Genomic DNA, 21,629 nt, shown 5'->3' with positions numbered 1-21,629 from the left:
CATGCAAGGCATATAAATGGGTGAGGCCGGGGGAACTGCGTAGGAGGAATGGAGGGGAGGCCTCTGACCAAGAGGCATGGGGAATAGGCATCAGACCTTTTTTTTGCCTTCCTGAGTATTTCTTTTGAAGGGGCAGCATCTCCTTGTCTGTCAGCACCCACCTGAGTGGGACAGTGAAGTTGGGTTGACACTTGGGCCACTAGGCCAGATGATGAAGGAAGCATCATGCCAGAATCGTCCCACTGCCTGAAGCCATCCCTGTCCGTCTGGCACAGGACTAACCCTTTGCCTTCCCAGGTGTCAGCCCACCAGAGCAGATTAGAGGCCTCCCCCAGGGGCGGTGACCTAGTTTTCCTCCTGGTTAATCTCCTAATTAAGCCCCCTGCTTACCGCCCTCCCTGGTTAATCACCTGGGCGGTGACCTAGTTGTGCACAGAATAACAGCCTGATCTCCTCAATTCCCAAGATGCAGAACCACCTAGAAACTAAAGGAGAGACCCTGTCCTCTCTTCCCGTTGACTGTGACCACCTTTCTCCCAGCCCCTTGCCTCTCCTGGCCTGGTCCATCCCACAGCGCTAGGGGTGCACAGAGGAGACCAGGCTGCTCAGCAGAGGCCCAGGGAAAAAGCCCCAGAAGTTTAGGCACGGAAGCTCCTGTGCGTGTCCCATTTCTCCACCCCGTCAGGGAACTGGGGCTGGGGCTGCACAGGTGCAGAATCATGATTAAGAGCATGACAGACCTTGGTTCAAATCCTGCTCCTCCCATAATTCCGTGTTGCTTTGGACAAGTGACATTAACTCTCTGGGTGTTAATTCCGTTGCTTGGAAAATGCACATAAAGACAGAACCTATCTCTTGAAATTATCATGAGGACAATTAAGTAATGCGTATAAAGCTCTTAGCACCCACCGCGCCCGGCAGAGGAGGATTCAGGAAATAACGGCTGTATCATCACCACCTTCATCTTCACCCCCAGATAAGGTCGAGTTCAGACCCCGGAGGGTCAGGTGGGATCCAGGATAAGCAGGTGGCGACTTGTGTTTTATGTATCGAGTGGTCTGGGACCTGGGTGGTGGGAAGGTCCCCAGGTTGAGGGCACACGCTCAGAGGTCTCTGGTCTTTTCCTCCTCTGCAGGAGCTGGAGCGGCTGGAGGTGGAGAGGGTAGAGATGATCCGGCAACATCTGTGTCAGTACACACAGCTGCGGCACGAGACGGACATGTTCAACCAAAGCGTGAGTTCCTGCCCTTGGGCCAAGGCCAGCGGGGCTCCTGGGGGACCCGGGGCCAAGGGAGAGCCGAGGGTGCTGTGCTGTGGCAGGTTAAGTGGCCACTGCAAATGAGTGTGCCCTGAAGGTGGGCCGTGGGCAGGTGCTCGGGCCTGTGGGTGTCCCTTGGGATCAATTTGTAGATTATCCTGGATGGCCACGTGGATCCATCCCAACCTCATGAAACAAATATGCACGAGAGCTGTTACCCTGAAGGTGGAGAAGCTCATGACAGTTAAAATAGCTAAAGACATTATTGCCTCCCCTAGTAAATTTCTTACCAAAAGAAAAAATTCTAGAAATAGTCAAACTATCTAAAGCTAAGGTTTCATTTGACCTGTTCTCAGATGGTAAACTTGGGGACAGATGGAGGAAGAGGTCACAGACCTTGAGCCTTTGAGGCCACCCTGCCCTTTCATCCAGCCCTGAGGTCTGGAGGGGAAAGTGCACCCGGTGAGGAGAGGGTGCACCCTGAGGACCGGGACGAGAGTTCCGGGCTCCCTACTGTCACAGCTGTCTGCACATCCCTCACATGGGCCTCCCTGGGGCCACAGCCCTCTAGAGAGGCTGCTCTGACAGGTGCAGAGGTACGAGCAGCATGGCTCAGCGGAAACGTCCCTGGCTCAGCTGCCACCTCTGACGGTGTCCCCTCTTTCTGTCCCTTGCAGACAGTCGAGCCTGTGGACCAACTGCTTCGAAAAGTGGACCCAGCCAAAGACAGGGAGCTGTGGGTCAGAGAGCACAAGACGGGCAACATCCGCCCCGTGGACATGGAGATCTAGACGGGCACGTGCAGCCCGGGGGTCCTGCCGAGGAGAGGGGCTGGGGGTCCCATGGAGAGGCGGTGGCGGCTCCTGCCGTGGGGCCTGCTGCCAGGTGGAGCTGCCCTCCCACCCGCTCTCCTGGTCTACAGAGGAAAGGGGAGAGTGTGGGCCACAGCTGGTGATTCCAGAAGGGCGGCCGGCACTGCCCCGCTGGGAGCCCCCCTGTGTTCCCAGCCCAAGAAGACAGATCCACGGCCCTGCCCTTGTCTCTGAGGCCAAAGCCCCCAACTCCCGTGCTGTGCTTGCCACTCCGAGAACAAACTGAGGCTGGAACTTTGTGGTCCCTGCTGAGTACCATGGGATCGCCTCCCAATCCAGAGCCAGCTGTGTCACACGCTTGTGCCCCTGGAGGCCCCACGGCCCTTCCTCCAGCTGGCCCCCTTGTCTCCAGGGCTTTGGAGGGTCAGGGGAAGGAGGTCTCTGTCTCCAAGCCGAGTGTCAGGATCAGATTGTGGATAGAAGGCATTGTTCAGCTCAACAAGCCCGCACCCAGAACCCTTTGCGGCCCTCTGTCTTTATGTTCCCCGTTGCATTCTGGGAGCCCACATCCTGGCCCTTCTCTGTCACTTTTCATCATTGGGAGTCTTGGGAAGGCGGCCTGGCTCCTGTCTTCCCAGACTGGCCCTGCCTGGAGAGGTCGGGATGGAACTACCTCATTCAGCAGATTTGCCCCGAGCCAGAGCGTTGAATTGCGGTTCCCAGTAGATCAGGCATCTTCTGTAAAGTCTCCTCTCTGGAAATCCCAGTCTCCCCAACCCTCAGCCGCTTCTGCAGGAAAGCCGTCTCCTCCCACCCCCACCCCCTTTGGGCTCTTCATGGCGCTGGGTCAGTCCCATGGAGAGATGGGTTGTGGCAAGTCTTTGTCATCCCGCAGGTGGCTCCACCTGCTTGTGCAGGGGATGATTGACACCCCTGTCCCTTGTACGGCTTCCTTGCACTGGTGGGCACCGTACAGGCCTCGCAGACTCCCATGGCCACAGTAGGTTGTCGGCTTCCAGGCAGTGTCGCGCCACCTTGGCCTCTCAGCTCCTTCTGCACGTTCTAGAGCCCTGCGTGGAGCCCCTGTTTGGTGCTGGTCCCACCTTCCCCTTCCTCCATCTCCTGATTCCTGGGAAAGCCTGGTCTGAGCGTGTGACTTGGGAGTTTCAGCACTGCCATCGGGTCCTCGCTCATCACTTTCTTCCTTTATGGGACCACAGCAAACATGTTCTCCACCATGTTGAGTCTTAAGAATCAGCTCAAGGGGACCAGAAGAAGACAAGGACCCTGAAGGAGCTCACACAGCTAGCAGAGGGCAGATTCTAGCCCAGAACCCACGCCCTGAAAATCCGTCTTTGTTAGTTAATCTTTCCCATTGATTACTTTGGCTTTACAAGACCCATACGTCTCCCACGAGGGTAGAGTTCTAAGAGCACAACTCACTGGTCTTTCTCTCAGCCTTACATGCTGGGCACTGATGACTTATTAGTTTTGAATCTTTGGGTACCTCTTTCGTTGAGTCAGAATTGCTCTGTCATAGTTTATGGTAGAAAGATGCCCATGATCCTACAGCAAACCAAACTTTGTCACTTTTCTCTCCTTATTGAAACATCCCAACCAAAAAGGTCACTGTGAAGGCCCTCACCAACACGAAGGCCATCAGGATGGATCTGTCCCTGGCACAGAGAACTACCCCGTCTGGATCTGTGGTTAAGCCATGACACCAGCTACCGATTTTAGGATATTATTTCTTGGTTTCTTTATTAAAAATGGGTGCTAGTAGTAACTGCTTTGTGGCTTAGTAAACTAATTCGTGGATGATTTTCAAACATTCAAAGCCAATGGCCTTGTTACTGACACATACTTTGAGCATGATATGGCTCATTGATTTTGTTTTCTCTTTCCCATCTGAGGATTCCAGAGTCTTCTGTTCCTCCCTGGGACAGAGGAGGCTCTCTTGCCTCTTCTAGGGTAGCCCGGGTTGGGCCAGTCTATGTTCTAGAGTCATTCTTTCCCCCTTCCTCCGCTCACCGCAGTCTCATTAGCCTCTTCACATACATCTTTTTTTCTTCCCTCCTTTATTCATTCATCAAGCATTTAGCTAGGGCCAAGCAGTGTGCTAAGATCTGGGGACAAGATATGGCCCTGTGACCAGGTTAGCCCATGATCTCTTATTCTGTTTAGATGTATCTCTCCTCCATGGGTCTTGAGGGGCTGTAACCTTGGCATTCACATACAGGTACTCTCTGCAGACTTGAGGTTTTTAGAGATTCTGTCTGTTGTTCTGATAGATATTCATTCATTTATTCTGCAGGTACTTAGGACAATCCAGGCATCTTGCGGGGTACTCGAAATGTAGCTGTGTACAAGACAGGCCCCCTCCCCCATCCCCCCATTCTCCATGTGGACAGGGCAATGTTTAGACCTTTCTGGAGAGTGGGAACATTGTACCCCTCCACGTGTAACCCTCTGGGAGCCTGTAATTATAATACAAACTCCCGCCATGTGGCATTTACCCGCCGGATGGAAGGTAGGCAGCAAGAAGAGTTGAATCACCTGGTCCTCAGGCCCTCACAGCCTGCACCCAACTCGAATTTCAGAGATTTGTTTTCAGTAAATCCCCTCACTTTACAAAGAGGAAGAATGAAGCTGAAGATGGCCAGTGAGTGTTGTGAAGCAAACACCGTGAATTGAGAGCTGGAGGCGAGTCCAGGCCCCCATCCCTATTCCCAGGGCACCCCTGTGGATGAGATCAAGATCAGGATGACATCTAGACTAACTGGAAGTGCACTTGGGAGCAGCAGTCTCTCTGGGTTGTGGTGGTCTCGTGTTTGTTTTGGTGTCTAGGTTATCGGAGGGCTTGCCTAGGTGTATTCAGAGTGAGTGAGTCTGGGTTATTCCTGAGCACACCCATCATTCCATTTCTGAGAACAGGTGAGCCCCTTCTACCTGCCTTCACCTGGGAGACACAGGTGTACTTAGTCTATGAAAACCTGATTGTTTAAAATATCTTTAAGACTGTTCAAAGTGAATTGGTTGCCATGATAACCTCCAGGAAAAGCTACTTGTTCCTCTCCGTTTTTTCTACTGTTTTTGATTATCGCAAAACAGTGGCCACCTAAACCACAGGCGCCTTGGGCCTCCCTTCTGCCTCCACCGGACGCCCGTGGGCCAGGGAGGATCCCTGCAGTAGGAGGCACTTCTCTGCCCCTCGGGGCTGCTCAGTGACTGCGGCAGACAGAAACAGTGTCCACATTCATGAACCAGGGTTTGCTTCTCTTCCCTTTGTGAAAACCAATCAATTACGAGATTCATGGATGGGTGCGTAAAAGTCTTGGCTGAGCCAAAGTCCCTTCTTGGAAATACAAGCCATAGAATTAAAAGGACATCAAAGCCCTCGGCTTGTTTAAGCGAGTTTACTTGCAGCAGTGAGTGGCCTTGACCACGAGAGTTTAAGCAGGACTTGGCAGACCTGCTGGTGATCATGTAGGTGGGGAAAGCACTTCACAATGTTAAGTGGGGTACAGATGGGCAGCATGCTTTGCTTCGCCAGCACATCTTATTCCCATAATCCTTTCCACCCCATAAGAGCCACTGCCCTTTCTTTTTCCAGGTTTATTGAGGTATTTGACATACAGCGTTGGGGTTTATTAACATGCAGTAAAATTCACCCTTTTGAAGTATGCGGTTCAGTAAATTTTGACAAACGCATACGGTCTTGTAACCACCACCAAAATCAACATATTTCCGTCACTCCAAAAAGTGCCCTCAGGCTCCTCCTAGTCGATCCACTCCTTCCACTCCCAGCCCGCAGCAACCACTGATGGATGTTCTGACCCTATCGTTTCCCCTTTTCTAGAATGTCCTATAAATGGAGTCGTGCTGATGTAGCCTCTGGCTCTGGCTGCTTTCCCTCGCTTAATGCTTTTGCGTCACCCGTGTTGCTGTATGTGTCAGGAGTCTATTCCTGTGCATCCCCGAGCAGTGGTCCATTGCACGGGTGTCCCACACTGCTTCCTTGCTTTTAAAGCCAGTTGTTTGCCCTGGAGTTCCTGGCCCGGGGTCTTTCAGTATTTTGCACGGCTACTTCCAGCCTGCTGCTTCCTACAGCTCCTGAGGCTCCTCCGAATTCCAGCTATGCCCACAAGTGGTTCTTGGGGCTCACACTTGCCTTTTTCGTTCATTTTAGGTTTTTGACAATGCAGACAGCTGCCAGGGATTGGAGGGAGGGGGCGGGTGGGGTCTCAGTTGCCTTCGACTTCTGCTGAACCGTGAAGATTGCATCTCAGCTAGCAGATCTGCTCCCTCCTGGGGACCCTCCCTTCAGCTCGCACAGTCCTTGGCATTTATTGAGCACTGGTGGGTGTGGAAGGCGAATGGACATAGCATGAATGAGAAGACAGGGGGCTGGCCTTGGGTTAATCTCAGTCCTTTCCTCGATCTCTCTTGCTTCATCTGCCAACTAAGGATATTTGTTCTAGATGGTCTCTCAACCCTCCTCCCCTCCTCTTTTCAAGTTTTGTACCCTCCACACGTGGTGGTGCCTATCTGGATCCCATGAGCACATCCCGTCAGTTGTGCGTGGTGTTGCCTGGAATCCTCATGAGAGGCGTGCTCTGGCACTTCTCTGCTTAGATGCAAATGGAACTAAAATTAAGTTTCATGAGCTGTTGAGAATGAGGTAGTTCCTCCCAGGACCCTTAAAGAAAGCGCAAGTGGTTACCTTTTGGGTCTCGTCCCCTGGTCTTTGACAGCACGTCCTGATGTCTGCTTCCAAGGAGCCAGGACAGGCATGAAGTCAAGCCTCCCTCAGGTTCTTGTCATTGCTGGAGCCTTGCTCAGCTGGCCGTCACACTGAGCCTGGCCTGTGCCTACACCCCACTGAGTGGTGGCATCTGGTGGCAGAGACAGGCCCAACCCAGCTAATGCCAGGCAGGCTATGGGCCTGAGCCCCGAGGTAACCACTCCAAGCCATGTCTTGATTATGCCGTGCTCAGTGGGAAGTGAGCCCTGGGAGGCAACCAGGCACTTCTCCAACCAAATGGAAGACGTTCTTGGATCCAGGCCGCTGAAGGTCAGGGCCCGAGGGGCCCAAGTCCACAGTGGGTCACACTGAAGGGTTGTTTCTGGGTTGAATTTTGCCAGGGAGGACTTCCACATCTCCCCCACGGGAGTAGTATTTCTGTCGGGCCTTTTCTGTTGCAGCAGGTTTGGGTGCGAAAAAGACTGACAGATGGCGTAAAGCAATGTTCCGTTTTCCCTGAGCCTCTAGATGCCGTGGCGTGGCTCTGTCAGGAGCCTGTGTTAGGGGTGCCTCTGCAGGAGAGGCATTGTGGTGGTCTTTGGCCCCGCTCTGTGCACTGCTTTGGGGGCATGGACCCTTTGTGTTTGAGGGGAATCCCTAATGGGATTGCAGTAGTGGAATGGGAAGGGTCCAGGCACATGCGTGCTCTGATGGGGACGGTGAGACGTAGCGATGGAGAGTAAAAGCACCTGGCACCTGGCCTGCCGTGCTGTCTCAGTTGTCGGTCCCATAACCTGAAGTTAAGTCGCATCCCCTCTCGGGACCTCTGTGTACTCATCTGTCGAGTGGAGATGCTCCCCCTCCAGCATCACGCACAGCAGACAGGCTCTTGGGAGCTGTGGCCTCCAGGCAGCCATGTGGACCCAGGGACAGACATTCAAAGGGACACCAGCCATTCTTGGTGACAGGGGCCCCATGTTTGCATCTCTGCCCTTTGGAAGGAGATGGTTGAGGGGCAGCCCTTTCACAGACATGAGCACATCAGCAAACTCTATGAAAGTGGAATTTTCTAACAAAATAAACTTGCTTGTTTGGTCTGTTTTCTGTAACTTTTGCTAAATACTTTATACATTTTTAATGTTAAAAAGCTGTGTCTCCTGCCAACACTCCTCATCCCGGTATGAATGTGTTTACCCCACATTGTATACCCTTCCATCCTCTGGCTGCCTAGATCAGTAAATAAAATTGATGTACTATAATTTATAAGTAACACTGTTGGAACTCTGCTCCCTATGGAGGCTGTCATTCGCCCTTCTCACCCCACTGTAATAGCATTTATGTGTATTAATGCTGAAGAATTAAATGTTTAAAGGGTTTAAATTTTGAAGGCATTTGCTCTATATAATTGTTCTGCATTATTATAAAGCGTTTTCAGGAAGTCAAATGCTCTCATCTTTGTCTTGGGCTCTGTGTGTACAGTTGAGATGCTGACATTCATCCCGTGTAAGATAAACTGTCCAGAGACGCCGGGTCCCGCCGGGCGACCCCCGTTCCTGGAAAGCTGCCACATTCTCCCTTGTACAAACGGTCTCTGTTCCTCCTGGGCTCCCAGGACTGGTGATGATTTTACTCCTGATGACTTAGCAGAGGAACAGAGGGCCCCTGGGCGTTGACCCCCAGGTGGGTACCATGCTGCAAGACCCACACACCTGGCCCTGTCCCCAGTCCCCTCCCCTGGTGACTTCTGTCCCTGTGAACAGAAGGGGCTCCTGGCTAGTATTTCTTTTCTCCTCCATCCATCCATTCATTCATGCAGTAGTTATTGAGCACCTGCTGTGTGCCAGACATTGCTGTAGGTACTGGGAACACAGTGGATGAAACTGGTAAAGAGCCCTGCTCTTGAGCTTCCTTTCTAGCAGGGAGAGACAAGCCGTAGACAGAATAACAAAATTATAGAGCATGGGTATGTGTGTGGAAGGTGTTGAGTGTTATGGAGAAAGATGAACAGGGGAGGGTGAGTGGGATTGGTGGTTCCAGGGGTGAGGGTGGGGAAGTTGCCATGTTAAATTGTGTAGTGGGTGGCCTCATCGAGAAGGTGGCATTTGATCAAAGACAAGGAGACCTGGAAGGGAGCCCAGCAGGTAGCTTGGGGAAGAAAGTTCCAGGCAGAGGAGGTGGCCCAGTTAAAGGCTGGGGGTCACCCACTCGTTTGAGGCCAGTGTGGTCAAGCAGAGGGATGGAGGGGAGGGGACAGCTTCTGCAGGACTTTGCTGGCCTTCGAAGCTCTTTGACTTTTGTGTAGGAGGGTCCGAGATGAGCAGCGCATGGCCTGACTTCGTTGCTATAGGGCTCGCTGTCCGACTCCAGGGGACAAGGGCAGAAGCAGGAGGACACAGAAGTGGACCACAGGGAGAGGAGACAGTGCCTGTAGGAGGCGGTCACGGTGGAGGTGGGGACAATGGTCAGGTTCTGGATGGACTTTGAAGGTAGAGCCAACACCTTCTTGACAGGTTGGAGTGGGGTGTGACGGAGAGAGAGGCGCTGAGGATGACTCAAGGATTTCAGTCGAAGCACGCAAAGGATGGATTGCCATATACTGCGTTGGGACGGCCGTGGGAGGAGCGTTCTTTCCCATTCTCTTCCTCCCACACCCCTCGCCCTACTCCCTTTTCCCTCTCAGCGCAGACTTGTGTGCAGGCTCTGGTTCCAGGCAGAAGGAGGAAGGGTCCTCTGGTCCCTCATCTCATGGCAGAGGAGGGTAGAGGAGCAGGGCGAAGCCTAGGGCCTGGGCCCCAGCTAACAGTCAGGACACAGCCTGCTTCTTTGAGTCAAGGCAAGGCCGGGAGGGGGAGACACAAACTGAGATTCTCTGACGGGAGGCGAGGCCTTCTTGCCAGCAGGCTTTGGGGTTTTGGGCGAGTTTATGGCCCCAGCTCAGACTTAACAAATCCATTCACCATACATCATCTCCAACAACTTGTTTGGCTAAGAGTGTAAACTCTCCCTCTGATAGAAGATGTTTATGCAGGTTTTCAAACAAACCTCCAGGTCATGACCCCTCTCTCAGCAGCGTCAACACAGCTGCCGGTGGTCCCCTCCCACAGTTGGGCCCCTCCCGGGCACAGCAACGTGAAGAATGTGGACAGTACCTGGCTGCTTCCAACCTGGTTCCAGCCCCTTCCTCCTTGCCCTTGGAAAGGGCAGAAGATACTGGGGGGCTCTGGCTTCTGTGTTAACCGAGGGCCCTGTCCCCTGGCCCACGGCCTCTTCTGCTGTCAACCCTCAGCTCCTCACCTACGGAAATGGAACTTCTTGTCCCCCCGGCTCAGGTCTCCTTGAGAAAGGCGGCAGTTGTAATGTAGAGAGAGTGCAGAGAACCCGGAACGGGGCACCTGGCAGACCCAGCCTTTCCTCCTGGCTTTGCCATGTAGCAACTACGTGACCCAGGCAGGTGACATGCCTTTTGGAATTCCATTTCTTCTTTGTAGCATTGGCCTGTTAGCTGCAGGCTTGGTGCGCCCAGGTCTGGCAGGCACTTCTGCTCACCTGGCTCAGAGGCAAGGGTTCTGGCCTCACTTTCACAGCCTGGGTTTTGTTTCCTGTTTGTTTTTTGTGACTCTCCTATTTCTATCTCCTCCTGAGAACAAATGCCTGCTACAGGATAGTGAAAGTCTAGAAAAAGAGAAAGGCTCTTATTAAGAAATAAGATGCTGTCACAAACTGATGGGAAAAAAATACTAAGTACACACACACACACACACCCCCCCCCCAACATTAAGGCCTCCTGAGAAATACTCTGGAACCGCAGGGGGTGGGGTGGGCGGGAGGCAGCAGTGGGTCAGCACATTGGTGCATGAACTTCTCAGTCCTTCCCAAGCAACATCAGGGTGAGGTGGCAGGTGGCTTTCTCCCAGGAGTGGGACCCTACTGTCCCCTGTCCTGAGCCTGTTATAAAATAGGGTGCAAACCCCAACTCACCTGCCTAGAGACTGTGGGGTTTATTCTTCATAGTTACAAGCCCTGGGCAAAGAGGGGCCCTCTCTCCCATCCCATGGGAATTCTGGGCCCAGACGCACTCCCCTCCAGTTACACCCAGCCGAGCCAGAGCGCCACCCACTTTTCCTTTGGGTGATGAGAATTCAGGTACAGAAGACTCAGTAGGGTTCCTCCTTGTGTCCTGGACTCATCCCTGCGCTGACTGCAGGGTGCGAAGCCTTCCCAGACAGAGCTCCCTAGCCCCTTGATCCGTCGCTCACTCAACAAGTGTGTGTTAGTGTCTGCCAGCTCCAGGCACCAGGCATGGTTGCCAAGTGACAACCCACAGGCTGAAACTGAGCCACAGATATGTTATATTTGACCCACACTACATTTTTAAAAATTTTGAATTAACTCTCAAAGTTTAAAAAGTTTGGAAATTACATCTAAAAATCTGATTTCCAGATTTCTTTTGGATAATTGAAAAATCTAGGAACACTGGGCCATAATCCCATATGACCACATTCAAATGGCAGCCCCTTCCTTGTAGGACACAGGCCTCACCGCTCCCTATTGCCTCCCTGATCCACCTGCTACTCACTGCACTTGTTGGCCCCTGTGGACAGTTCAGTTTTCCATCCCTGTTGTAGATGAATAACAAAGCTAACCTCCAGCACTTACTATGCGCCAGGCTCTGTTCTAAGTTCATTGCACATATGAGCTCATTTCAGCCTCACAATAACAATAAGGTAGACACTATTATTATGCCTGTTCACTTAAGGAATATTCACTGAGGGCCCAAAGCTGCCAGGCACCACTCTGGCAGTGGAGATGCAGCCAGGAACAAACAGGTAGAATCCTGCCTTCATGGAGCTTCCCTTCTGGTGAGGCCGCAACGGCACTCAGAATAAACAAACAGTAAGTCAGAAGGTGTATGTGTGAGGGAGAAAAATAATGCAGGATAAAGAGTTTGGGGCGTGCTGATGGTTCGGGGTGGGATGTGCTATGGTAAACAGAGTGGCCAGGATAGGACTTCCTGAGAAGGTGACGTTTAAGGAAAGCCGTGAAGGAGGGAAGGATTAGGAGGAGAGCGTTCTAGGCAGGCAGAGGTTAAGGAACTGCCTGGGGTCACACAGCTAGTAAATTGCAAAGCTGGGATTTGAACCCACCTGGCTCCTAAGCACTGCATCATAGGGCTCAGTGAAAGATGCCATCCGTGCCCCTGAGACCCTCAGAGTTAAGGCAGAACACAGGCGGTGGACTCAGAGTCCACTTAGTCCACTCTTGGAGTCTCCTAGCTATTCTTAGAGAGGTAGCATTGGGGGTGCAGGAGGGACGGGCAAGGGACAGTGAGGAAGGCTTCTGCCCAAGGCTTCCACTCTGAATGTTCTGACCTCCTGTCTTTTCTTCCCAGAAGGCCACAGTGTATTGACCACCTGCTGTCAGCTCTTTATTTTAATCTCAGGGGGATTCTGGGAGCTTGCCCCCCTCCCCCACAAGCTCCTGGCTCCTCCTCCCTCCAAGTATTGGGGTGAACTGGCCACAAATCCTCCTAATCCGCCAGCATCTCAGCATCCGCCTCCAGTGGCAGCCAGCCCCGGCAGCCGGGAGACGACGTTGCTCCCGCTCACCCACCTAGCGGCAACTGCCCTGCCGGGCCCACGCTGCTGCATCCATGGGGAACAGCAAAAGCGGGGCCCTGTCCAAGGAGATCCTGGAGGAGCTGCAGCTGAACACCAAGTTCACGGAGGAGGAGCTGTGTGCCTGGTACCAGTCCTTCCTGAAGGAGTGCCCCAGCGGCCTCATCACCCGGCAGGAGTTCCAGAGCATCTACTCCAAGTTCTTCCCCGAGGCCGACCCCAAGGCCTACGCCCAGCACGTGTTCCGCAGCTTTGACGCCAACAGCGATGGCACCCTGGACTTCAAGGAGTACGTCATCGCCCTGCACATGACCACTGCGGGCAAGACCAACCAGAAGCTGGAGTGGGCCTTCTCCCTCTACGACGTGGATGGCAACGGCACCATCAGCAAGAATGAAGTGCTGGAGATCATCATGGTCAGTCTCGGCTTACCCCTTTCCGGCTGCACGGGACTGGGGTCACCCAGGGTCAGGGCCCCCTGCTGCTGCTGCACAGGAGGTAGCCGCTGGGGGCGCTGGAGGGTGGAGTGGGGATCCAGGCTTTGTGACTCAATGGTTCTGGGAGCAAGGTGAGAAGGGATCTCCAACATACTATCAATATAACCCCTTTCACTTTCCTCCTAAAGAAGAATCTGGGATTTCCTATTATTTACACTTTTTGTTTCCTTCCCTCCTTCCTTCCTTCCTTCCTCTCTTCATTAAGATGTCCTTCAAAACCTTCAACACTACGCATTCGGATTTCAGATTCTTTCACAAGTGATTTTTAACATACAACGTGTTTCAAATATCCAGTAGAAAGAGGCCAAAGTTGGGGGAATCTGAATCTGTGTTCTAGTCCGGGTTGTCTTCACGACGTGTGGCAGGTCACCTCCCCCTGTGACTCTCAGCTTTCTCCTCCGTCACCTGTCCTAGATGGAACCACCAGATCCTCAGGGTCCTCGCAGGCCAGCACACATTCTCCTCTCTGTCCATATTGGCCCAGCGTCAGATCATTTATTGTGAAGATTTTACATGTCTTGAAAATAGTTTTATTTGATATATAAGCAATTCATGAAATTTAGAAACATACGCAAAAGAAAATGAGAATTGCCTTTAATTCCATCATCCAGAGAAAATTATTGTCAACATATTGGTATAACCCTTTCCAGTCTTTTATCTATATATTTTTGAATAACTTTAGAACAATGATATATTCATATGTGACTTTTATCATACTTTTTTCAGTAACTATTTTATTATGAATATTTTCCATATCAATATATGTTCTTCAAAACCATTTTTAATAGCTGCTTAGAATTCCATCTTATGGAAATGCCATACAATTATTGCCCTATATTCCTACATTTTTCGACAACTAGGATGTTTCTATTTTTCTCTATTATATCATCTGTATTTCCCTTCATTTAGTATCTTCTTACTCGATCTTTTTTTTATCCCCCTACCCCACGCCACTTGCTTTATTTCTCTAATTCCCTTCCTGTTAAGAGGGAGAAAGCTTTTCATATTATAGATAATTTTAGATGCATTTGTAATCCTGCTTTCATTTGCATAATTCTCCCACCCTTATTAGGAGAAGCCATAAATAAAAGAGCCAAGCACCAGCTTGTGGTAGTGGACTCTGCTTGGGCCTCCCGTTATGGGCAGGTGTGTGGGAACCTCCAGTAGAGCAAGATCCCCTGGATTGGCAGGTGGCCTGGGAGAGGGACCACATCCTCAGAACCACCTAAAGGATGCCAGCCCAGCGGAGGCCTACGACTTGGTGCTCCCTGAGGAAAAGGAGGAGGGAGAGAACGGGAAGGAAGGAAGGGAGAGACCAGGAAGGAAGGAAGGAAGGGAGAGAGAGGGAAGGGGAGGGAGGCGGGGAGCATCCACAGCTGAGGCTGTGCAAGGTGGCGCCAAGGCTCCCTTACCCACCAGATCACAAGGTCACTGGCCTGGGAGTCAGAAATTATGGGTTCTAGTCCCAGCTACGCCACCAACCAGGGGCTTGGGAAAACCATGTAACGTCCCAGGGCCCACGGTGAGGATTTGATGGTTCTTTCTTGGTTCTTTCATCGAGGCCCCAGTCTGTCCTTGGTGTTAGAAGCAGAGTAGGGCAGGCAGCCAACCACTCCCACCATTTAGCCATGGGGCCTGCACAGAGTTCCCAGGGCTCAGGACAGAGAGATGAGTTAAGGGAGCCACTTATACTTCAGTTGCTGGGCACCTCTGGGCTCTGAGCAGAGGCAGCCGAGGCTGCTGCCCCAAGCTGCTGGGTTTGATTTCCTGCTCCTCTTGTCGTAGCCTGGGGGGCTAAGAGGGAACTTCTCACAGCTGTTGACCTTCCCTCCAGGCTAATTTCACGCACCTTACTGCCCCTGCAGGGCTGTGGTCCCAGGTGTCTCCAAGGTGCCCTCCCAACTTCCACCCGACACCCCTGCCTGCTCCAGGAGCCCCCTGCAATGCTGAGGGTGCAGGCTGGGGCAGGCCCGGGGCCACCACCTTGAGTGTCCACGCTGGGCCTGGCCAGCCCTGGAGTTATTGAGCTGGCAGACTCAGTCCACTCAGGCTGGAGGGGCACGTGGGGACCACCTGGTCCCTGTCCCTGATCACAGAGCAGGAGGCACTTCCTGCTTTGCCCCGCATCGCACATCCAGCTCCTTTATTACGAGAGTAGAGGGAGGTGAAGAGGTTCCTTGAGCCTAACACTAAACCTTTCCCTGGCCCCCTCCCTGAGTGGAGGGTAAGTGAGGGGCTTCCTGTTTTCCAAAGGGAGACCTTTAGAAAGTTCTGGTTGACGCCTCCCCTCTCCCTCCCCCAGTGCCTGGGACGCTCTCCAAGGCGTTCCAGGAACGAGGAGGTGACTGACGTGATGCAAGCCTGGAGAGTCTAGAACCAAACTGCTGGGTGAGGACCCCCACTCTTCTGCTCCTAGCTCGGTGACAGTTAGTCGTCTCAGTTTCTTCATCTGTAAAATGGGGCCAACAATGCCCCCCTCATAAGGTTGTTGTGGAGGGTACATGTGAACGTGTTTAGAAAAGTGACACACACTCGACAAATGTCAACCGTATCACCATAGGCCAACTCGGCTGGGCAGGCTCCGTACCCCACCGGCCCAGAAGGAGCCTCTGGATGTTCCAGAACTTCCGGGCAGTAGGGCTCAAGGTAGCAGTTCCCAAATGGCAACCTCAGGACTGCTGTGGAATTACCATCAGGAAGCTTTTTATTTCTTATTTTCACTTAAAATGAAAGTAATATGTCTACATGGTCAGGAAATTCAAACAGGACAGAAAGGGACAAAATAAGAAGTGGAAGCTTTCCTCCCCCCTCCCCCCACGTTCCTGTCCTGTCTGAGGATCTCAAAAAGACAGACGCCCTGGCCGCCCTCGCAGGCGCTTGGATGCAATCGGCCAGGCTGGGCCCTGGGAATCTGCATTTTAACCTCTGCCAGCCACGTGTTCCCCGGGGTGGCCAGTCCCTGCTGCTCCTTATGACGAGTTCTTTCTTTTATTTGGTGCAGGCGATTTTCAAAATGATCAATCCTGAGGACTTGAAGAACCTTCCAGATGATGAAAATACCCCGGAGAAGCGAGCTGAGAAGATCTGGGGGTTCTTTGGAAAGAAAGATGATGGTGAGTTCCTTCTCCTTCATAGCTTTTGATTTTACAGCTGCAGGCTGCTTCCTGGAGACCCCGGTGAGATTTATCCTGAGTCCCAGTGCCCAGGCAGGACAGGGAACAGCTCATGCACTGCGGGGCTGTGTGAAGGGCCCTTGAGGGGAATGAGCAGAAGAGTCAGCAGGACCCATTTCTGCTGCTGCTGCCACTCTGGAGCTGCCGCTGCTGGTGGGAAACGGCGCCACATCCCGCTGGCTTATAAAACTCCGTCGCTGCCTGAGGCTCTCTGGGGGATTAGGAGAGCTCTAAATTACCAAGTGCTTGAGGAAAAACACCTTTTGTTCTAAGAGTCGGCCCACAGTGAAGGAAGAGATGGTAAAAAGTGCAGGCAACAGCTCTTATCAGTTTGTATGCAAATGACGAGTTTAGAGGAATTGCAAATTATTTCTTTCTGAAGGAAGTGCCTGGTTTTTAGACACGTTGGTTTCCTTTACTTGTTTTTAAAAATACTTTCTGCACAGCTAGGACCGGGCAGACTTCAGCTCAGTCTGCGTCTGAATTAGCATCGAATCCCAAGGAAGTGGGACCTCAGTTGACACGGTTTTACTTTAGGAAGTTAATTTGGGTATCTGAGAAGCACTGCCAGACAAGATGAGATTTAAACCAGATTACAAGAGATTTATTAGGGGAGAGGACTGCCAGGGAAAATGGGAGGGTTCTAGGAGAGGCTGTAAAGCCGTCAGACTGCAAAGCAGATCGGACCCCCGTGGGCAGAGAGGCAAAGAACGAATGTTGGGTAAGGAAAGTCTTAGGCTGCAGAGCTGTTCTAAGAAAGTTTTGGCAAAGCCCACGGGGCATCCTCGAGCCCTCTTCTTCCAGGAGCTGACCTGTCTCAGTACTCTGCCCCGCTTAGCCTTTGGCTAGGAGCAGCAGTGGGGAGTGTGGTCTTGCATTGAAAGCGATGATGGAGTCCAGACCTGGGCCGCTGGGGCCGCTGGGCATGATGCTCGTGGCCAACCCACGAAGGATGCAGTAGAGGAGTTGGTGTCAGCGGGTGCTGCAAACTCACATGGCCAAGGAGGCAGATGATGAAAGTGAGAGAGGTGGACAGTAGCCCTACTAAGTGATAGGGACTGGTAAATAGTGGAGAGTGGATGTCTGGTCTGATGGTCTCCAGTTAATTGTTGCCACGTGGTAACATGGAGCCCTCTGGGGCCTCATCATCTGATTTTTTAAGAGAAGCCAGCAATCGAGATTTTTAAAATCTGACGTTTCTCGAATGATGAAACACTATGTGGCCCAAACACATCAGAGGGGCCAATGTTGGCCCTTTTGTGGTCTCTGGGGCAGTCTCTTACCAGGGTTCCAGGGGACAGGTCTGAGTAGGACGTTAAGTAAGGGTGGGTAGAGATGACCCTGGCCCCGCTAATCTGCAGTCCAGGAAGAAGTCACAGAAGTGAGAAGGTCATTGGCACTAGGGCTGGAACTAGGGTCAGGCAAGTGAGGTGCCGGGGTACCAAATTTAAGGAGACACTTGTTGTCAGGTGCCGGCCCTGAGCTCGCACCACCCTGAAAGTGAGCGCCTCCTTAAATTTGACAGGGTTGGCACCTCACTTGCCTCATCCTAGTCCGGCCCTGATGTCACCTGCCCTTTGAGCGCCTTCCTTCCCTCCTTGTTTGCGTGGATCCTGGCTGCTTAACCACCTCCCTGTGCCACCTCAGCACATTGGCTCTTTAACCCCCTTCATGGCATCCCTCTGGGTCTGCCACGTGTGGAGCCCCCTGTTCAGCTACTTGCTAACCTGAAAATGGACCCAGGTGAATGTCACAGGTGGCGGTGGTGCTGGGGGCTGACGTGTGACTCCTGCCAGGTGACGTGTGTGTGTGTGTTCACAGCGCCCACCTGGAGACAACGCCTCCCTCCAGCATCGGCTCTGATGGTGGGAGGTTCAAGCTGTGTGAGGCTGATAGGGTAGCTGGGACTTTAAAGCCCAAATTGCACCACCCAGACCTGTGTAGGGAAGCAGCCTGGATCCAAACCCAGGAGGGATTAAGGATGCCTGAAAGGCCTGGAGCATAAGCCAGCGGAAACCCATTTCAGTTCAGCCAAGCATTGATGAGCACCTATTGGGTGCAGGACTATGAGCAGAACCACGAGCAGAAAGGAGCCCCTGTCTCATTCTAAACTTATTTCTACATGGGACGCTCTTCTCCATCAGACCAAGAGTTTCCTGCGGCCAGGGACTTTCTCTCACTCCCTTCTATGCTGCACCCTGCCCCCTGCCCTCTGTCCCCTGTGGTGACCTCAGCCCCGTGCACGGTGGCTCTGGCACAGGGGAAGGGCTCTGTGACTTGCCCTTAACTGGATGGAACAGAAGACAATAGTTGGAGGCAAGACTCTCTCCATCCCAAGTGAGGAGGCAGACGGGGGGATGCAGAGATGCATAAGGAAGAGTGAGGGTGGAGCTGTCAGCCGAGAATCACAGCATCACGGGGCTGCCCCTGTGCTGCCAGGGGGCAGAGAGCTCTCCACAACCCGGGCTCTCCCTGGCAGCACACTAGACCCTGACCTTTCCCTCCCTCCTCCCTGCGTAGATACTGTTCCCTGCTTCTCAACTGAGACTCTGCTCTGCTCAATCCCCAGGAAGTTCCCCCAGACCTGGAGGCTTGAGACCTGGGGTAATATACAAAACAATTCATAACCAGCAGGGCAGAGGCACCAACCAATCAGAAGAGACACACAGCACTGGACTGCATCCTGGAGGCCCTGGGCAGGGCCAGTCCTTAACCCTCTGGTTGCTGGTTCATGGGGAGGGCCAGGGGTCCTGGGGAGAGGGTGGGTATCTGGGGTGGGGGTGGGGGTGCCCCCGGGGGCACTGAGACTCAGTATTTTCATAATGGATACATCCATCCTGGGCATGCTGGCCAATGTCAGCCTCGTGGCAGCTTGAAACAGCCAATCCTGAATCCTGACTGTAGTGTTTTTTCCCCATGCACAGATAAACTTACAGAGAAAGAGTTCATCGAGGGAACGCTGGCCAATAAGGAAATCCTGCGACTGATCCAATTTGAGCCTCAAAAAGTGAAGGAAAAGATAAAGGAGAAGAAACACTGATGCCAACTGCTCGGCTCTCCTTCCCCTCATCACTCGCAGAAACACACACACACATGCACACACGTGCACGCACCCCAGGGGCCACAGAGACCCCAAACCCCACAGCACGTTAACCCCCAGCACAGCTCCCTGCCAATCGGAAGCGTCGTTAGCAATCCACCGCTTCCTTCTTCCTTCTGTCTTCAGGCTTTCTTCTTCCCTCCCCTTAGACCCACCGCCTCCCCTCCCCCTGCCCGCCAGCCCAAGCCTCCGAGATAATCCCGGGATTAGGTCACAGGAGTCCTAAATGTCAGCCCCGTGTAAGCTCCTTTGAGGATTGCTGGGTAAGCAGGATCCAATAAACGCAAGAGGAGCTGGCACACGGCTGGCTGGTCGTTCTTGAACTGGAAAGGAAATGATTTCTGTCGGCTCAGCCTCTAGACAAGGATGTACTGCCATTGTGTCACAGGCCGGGTGCTGGGACTGCCGTGGGGCAGAGGACAGATGCGGCCCGCTCCCGGGGAGCTCAGGGTGCGGAGGGGACTAGAGACCTGGAAGAAGCCATTATAAGCAGGGAGGTTGCTGTGGAGACGTCAAAACACTGTGGGAAGATATGACAGGTAGGGCTGACTTGTCCAGAGGCCAGAGAAGGTGTTCCTAAGGAAGGGACATGTAAGTTAAGACCCAATGGACTGTGGCCAGGGAGGGGGCGAACCGCCTTATCTCAGAGGGAAGCCCACGCAGACCCAAGGCAGGAATGAGAATTTCAAGTTCCAGGACTATGAAAAGGCCCGGGGATCCACAAGCAGAGGGAGGAGCGAGAGCAGACTGTGAGTTAAGCCAGGAAGGGAGACAGGGGCCAGACCGAGAGAAGCCTTCCCTGCAGCCCCTGGAAGACTGGGCTTCACCGTGGGGGCCATGGGTACCACTGTGCAGTTTGAAGAAGGAGGGATTTATGTAGGTAAGAGAACCCTCTGGGGTAGAAATAAATGAGAGACCCAAGACTAGAGTCAAGGAGCCTAGAAATTACACTTTCATAGTCGCCAGGGTGGCCTGGGCCAGGGGAACAGCAGTGGGTGGAGAGAACAGACCGCTCTGGAGGTATCTAGAAGGTAGAATCCACCTGACTGGCTGCAGGAGGATGACAGAGGGACGAGGATGGCACCCAGGTTTGTGGCTTGAGTGCTGGTGAATGGTGATGCCATCTACCAAGATGGGAAACACAGGGAGGGTTGTTGGATTCAGGGGTAATGACAAGTTCAGTTTTGGTAGGGTGCGAGGTGAAGACAGAGCCACTGATGTCCCTGAGGCCTCTCATTTTAGAGACAAGGAAGAGGAGGCCCAGACACAGGAAGCAGCTAGCCCAGGGTCAGCCAACTAATGAGCAGGGGCCAGGCAAGCACAGCCCACTGGCCCACACTGCCTCATCAGATCTCCAGGACCTGGGACACCTGAGAACTCACTCTGTCAGTGGGTTCTCCAAGATCGTTGGGTTCATTGTTTTGAAGGTACATTTATTCTCCAGGCTTAACTTCCAAGATGAGGTCAGAAAAATATACAGATGTCCTGGACAACTGAGCAACCTGTGTACAACCCCTGAGGCAGAGGGGTCTCTGTTTGCTGGTATTGAGGGTGACTCCCCCCACCAGCTTTAGCCACAGCCATGGCACAATCACCACCACCAGAGAGCACTGCTCTTTGCGGAGGGCGAACTTGAGAGTGATCCTAACACTTACGTGTGGGGCATTTCCTATGACCCGGGCATCCTGCTAGATGCTCAGCATTATTTCATCGATGGAGACAGAATTATCCCCATGGTATAGATGGTGACATTGATGCCATGAAGTGCGAGTAGGATTTGGTATGTAAGGCAGAGTCCCTTTGATTACACCAGGTTGCCCTGATAGTTTGACCTGGACATGACAGGACAGAGAATTCTGGATCACACGACATCGGAGCTGGAAGGGGAGGGGAATTTGATCCGGAGGTTCTGGGAGGAGGAGGCACTGCTGGCGACAAGCCTCCAGTGTCAGACGTAGTGGGTTACCCGGGAGGCAGCTCAGGGGGAGAAGAGGGACCTTGGGTCCAGCTCAGGGTGGTCTAGCTATAGAACCAAAGGGCGCCATTCCTCACCCTGGTGCTCTTCCCACCACCCCACACTCTGCCCTGCATGAGTGAGTCTGGTTGGTTGGGGCATGGGGCATGGGGTTCTCTCTGAGGTCAGGACGGGGCATACACACTGCAAAATAACCTTGTTGGTCTGTGGTTCAATAAGAGAGATAAAGGGCCACTGGATCTTCTATTGGCCAGTGGAGAACCAAAGAGTGATAACCTAATTCACACATCTTCTGTTAGCTGGGGGTGGCAGGGCCACTTGGGCTGGGGTCCTGGACAGCTCTAGGCCACTCTTTGGGGAAGATGCTGAGAGAAGCCAGAAGCAGTGTAGAGTCCAACTTGACTGAAGAGAAGAGAAGGAAGTAGAAGTGGTGATGAGCCATGTCATCAAGACTC

The 21,629-nt window shown here is 52.8% G+C and overlaps 2 protein-coding genes across 19 annotated transcripts in view; both read left to right on the top strand.

Moving 5' to 3' along the window:
• The window catches only part of GAS7 (growth arrest specific 7), a 219,070-nt gene extending 210,812 nt beyond the window's left edge, over nt 1-8,258 (top strand). For all 18 annotated transcript variants that reach the window (XM_023653502.2, XM_070226552.1, XM_023653503.2 and 15 more), the window contains 2 exons: nt 1,136-1,234; nt 1,936-8,258. In XM_023653502.2, the coding sequence (XP_023509270.1) occupies nt 1,136-1,234; nt 1,936-2,049 (213 nt within the window). In that variant the 3' untranslated portion in view covers nt 2,050-8,258. The remainder of the gene's footprint in view (nt 1-1,135; nt 1,235-1,935) is intronic.
• A 4,098-nt stretch (nt 8,259-12,356) lies between these two features.
• On the top strand, nt 12,357-19,496 carry RCVRN (recoverin). Its single transcript, XM_001503254.7, has 3 exons — nt 12,357-12,845; nt 15,928-16,039; nt 19,024-19,496. Exons 1-3 carry the CDS (start codon nt 12,465-12,467, stop codon nt 19,137-19,139), a joined length of 609 nt encoding a protein of 202 aa, XP_001503304.2. The 5' UTR covers nt 12,357-12,464; the 3' UTR covers nt 19,140-19,496.
• The last annotated feature ends 2,133 nt before the right edge of the window (nt 19,497-21,629 follow it).

The sequence above is a fragment of the Equus caballus genome, chromosome 11, assembly GCF_041296265.1.
Source record: "Equus caballus isolate H_3958 breed thoroughbred chromosome 11, TB-T2T, whole genome shotgun sequence".
NCBI lineage: Eukaryota > Metazoa > Chordata > Mammalia > Perissodactyla > Equidae > Equus > Equus caballus.
This window is presented reverse-complemented; position numbering and strand designations above follow the sequence as displayed.

Bases quoted from the DNA above. Each gene is read 5' to 3' on its own strand.
- RCVRN (XM_001503254.7), top strand. From the start codon at position 12,465: ATGGGGAACAGCAAAAGCGGGGCCCTGTCCAAGGAGATCCTGGAGGAG. The intron at 12,846-15,927 runs GTCAGTCTCGGC...TATTTGGTGCAG, and splicing joins AAGTGCTGGAGATCATCATG to GCGATTTTCAAAATGATCAA. The intron at 16,040-19,023 runs GTGAGTTCCTTC...CCCCATGCACAG, and splicing joins CTTTGGAAAGAAAGATGATG to ATAAACTTACAGAGAAAGAG.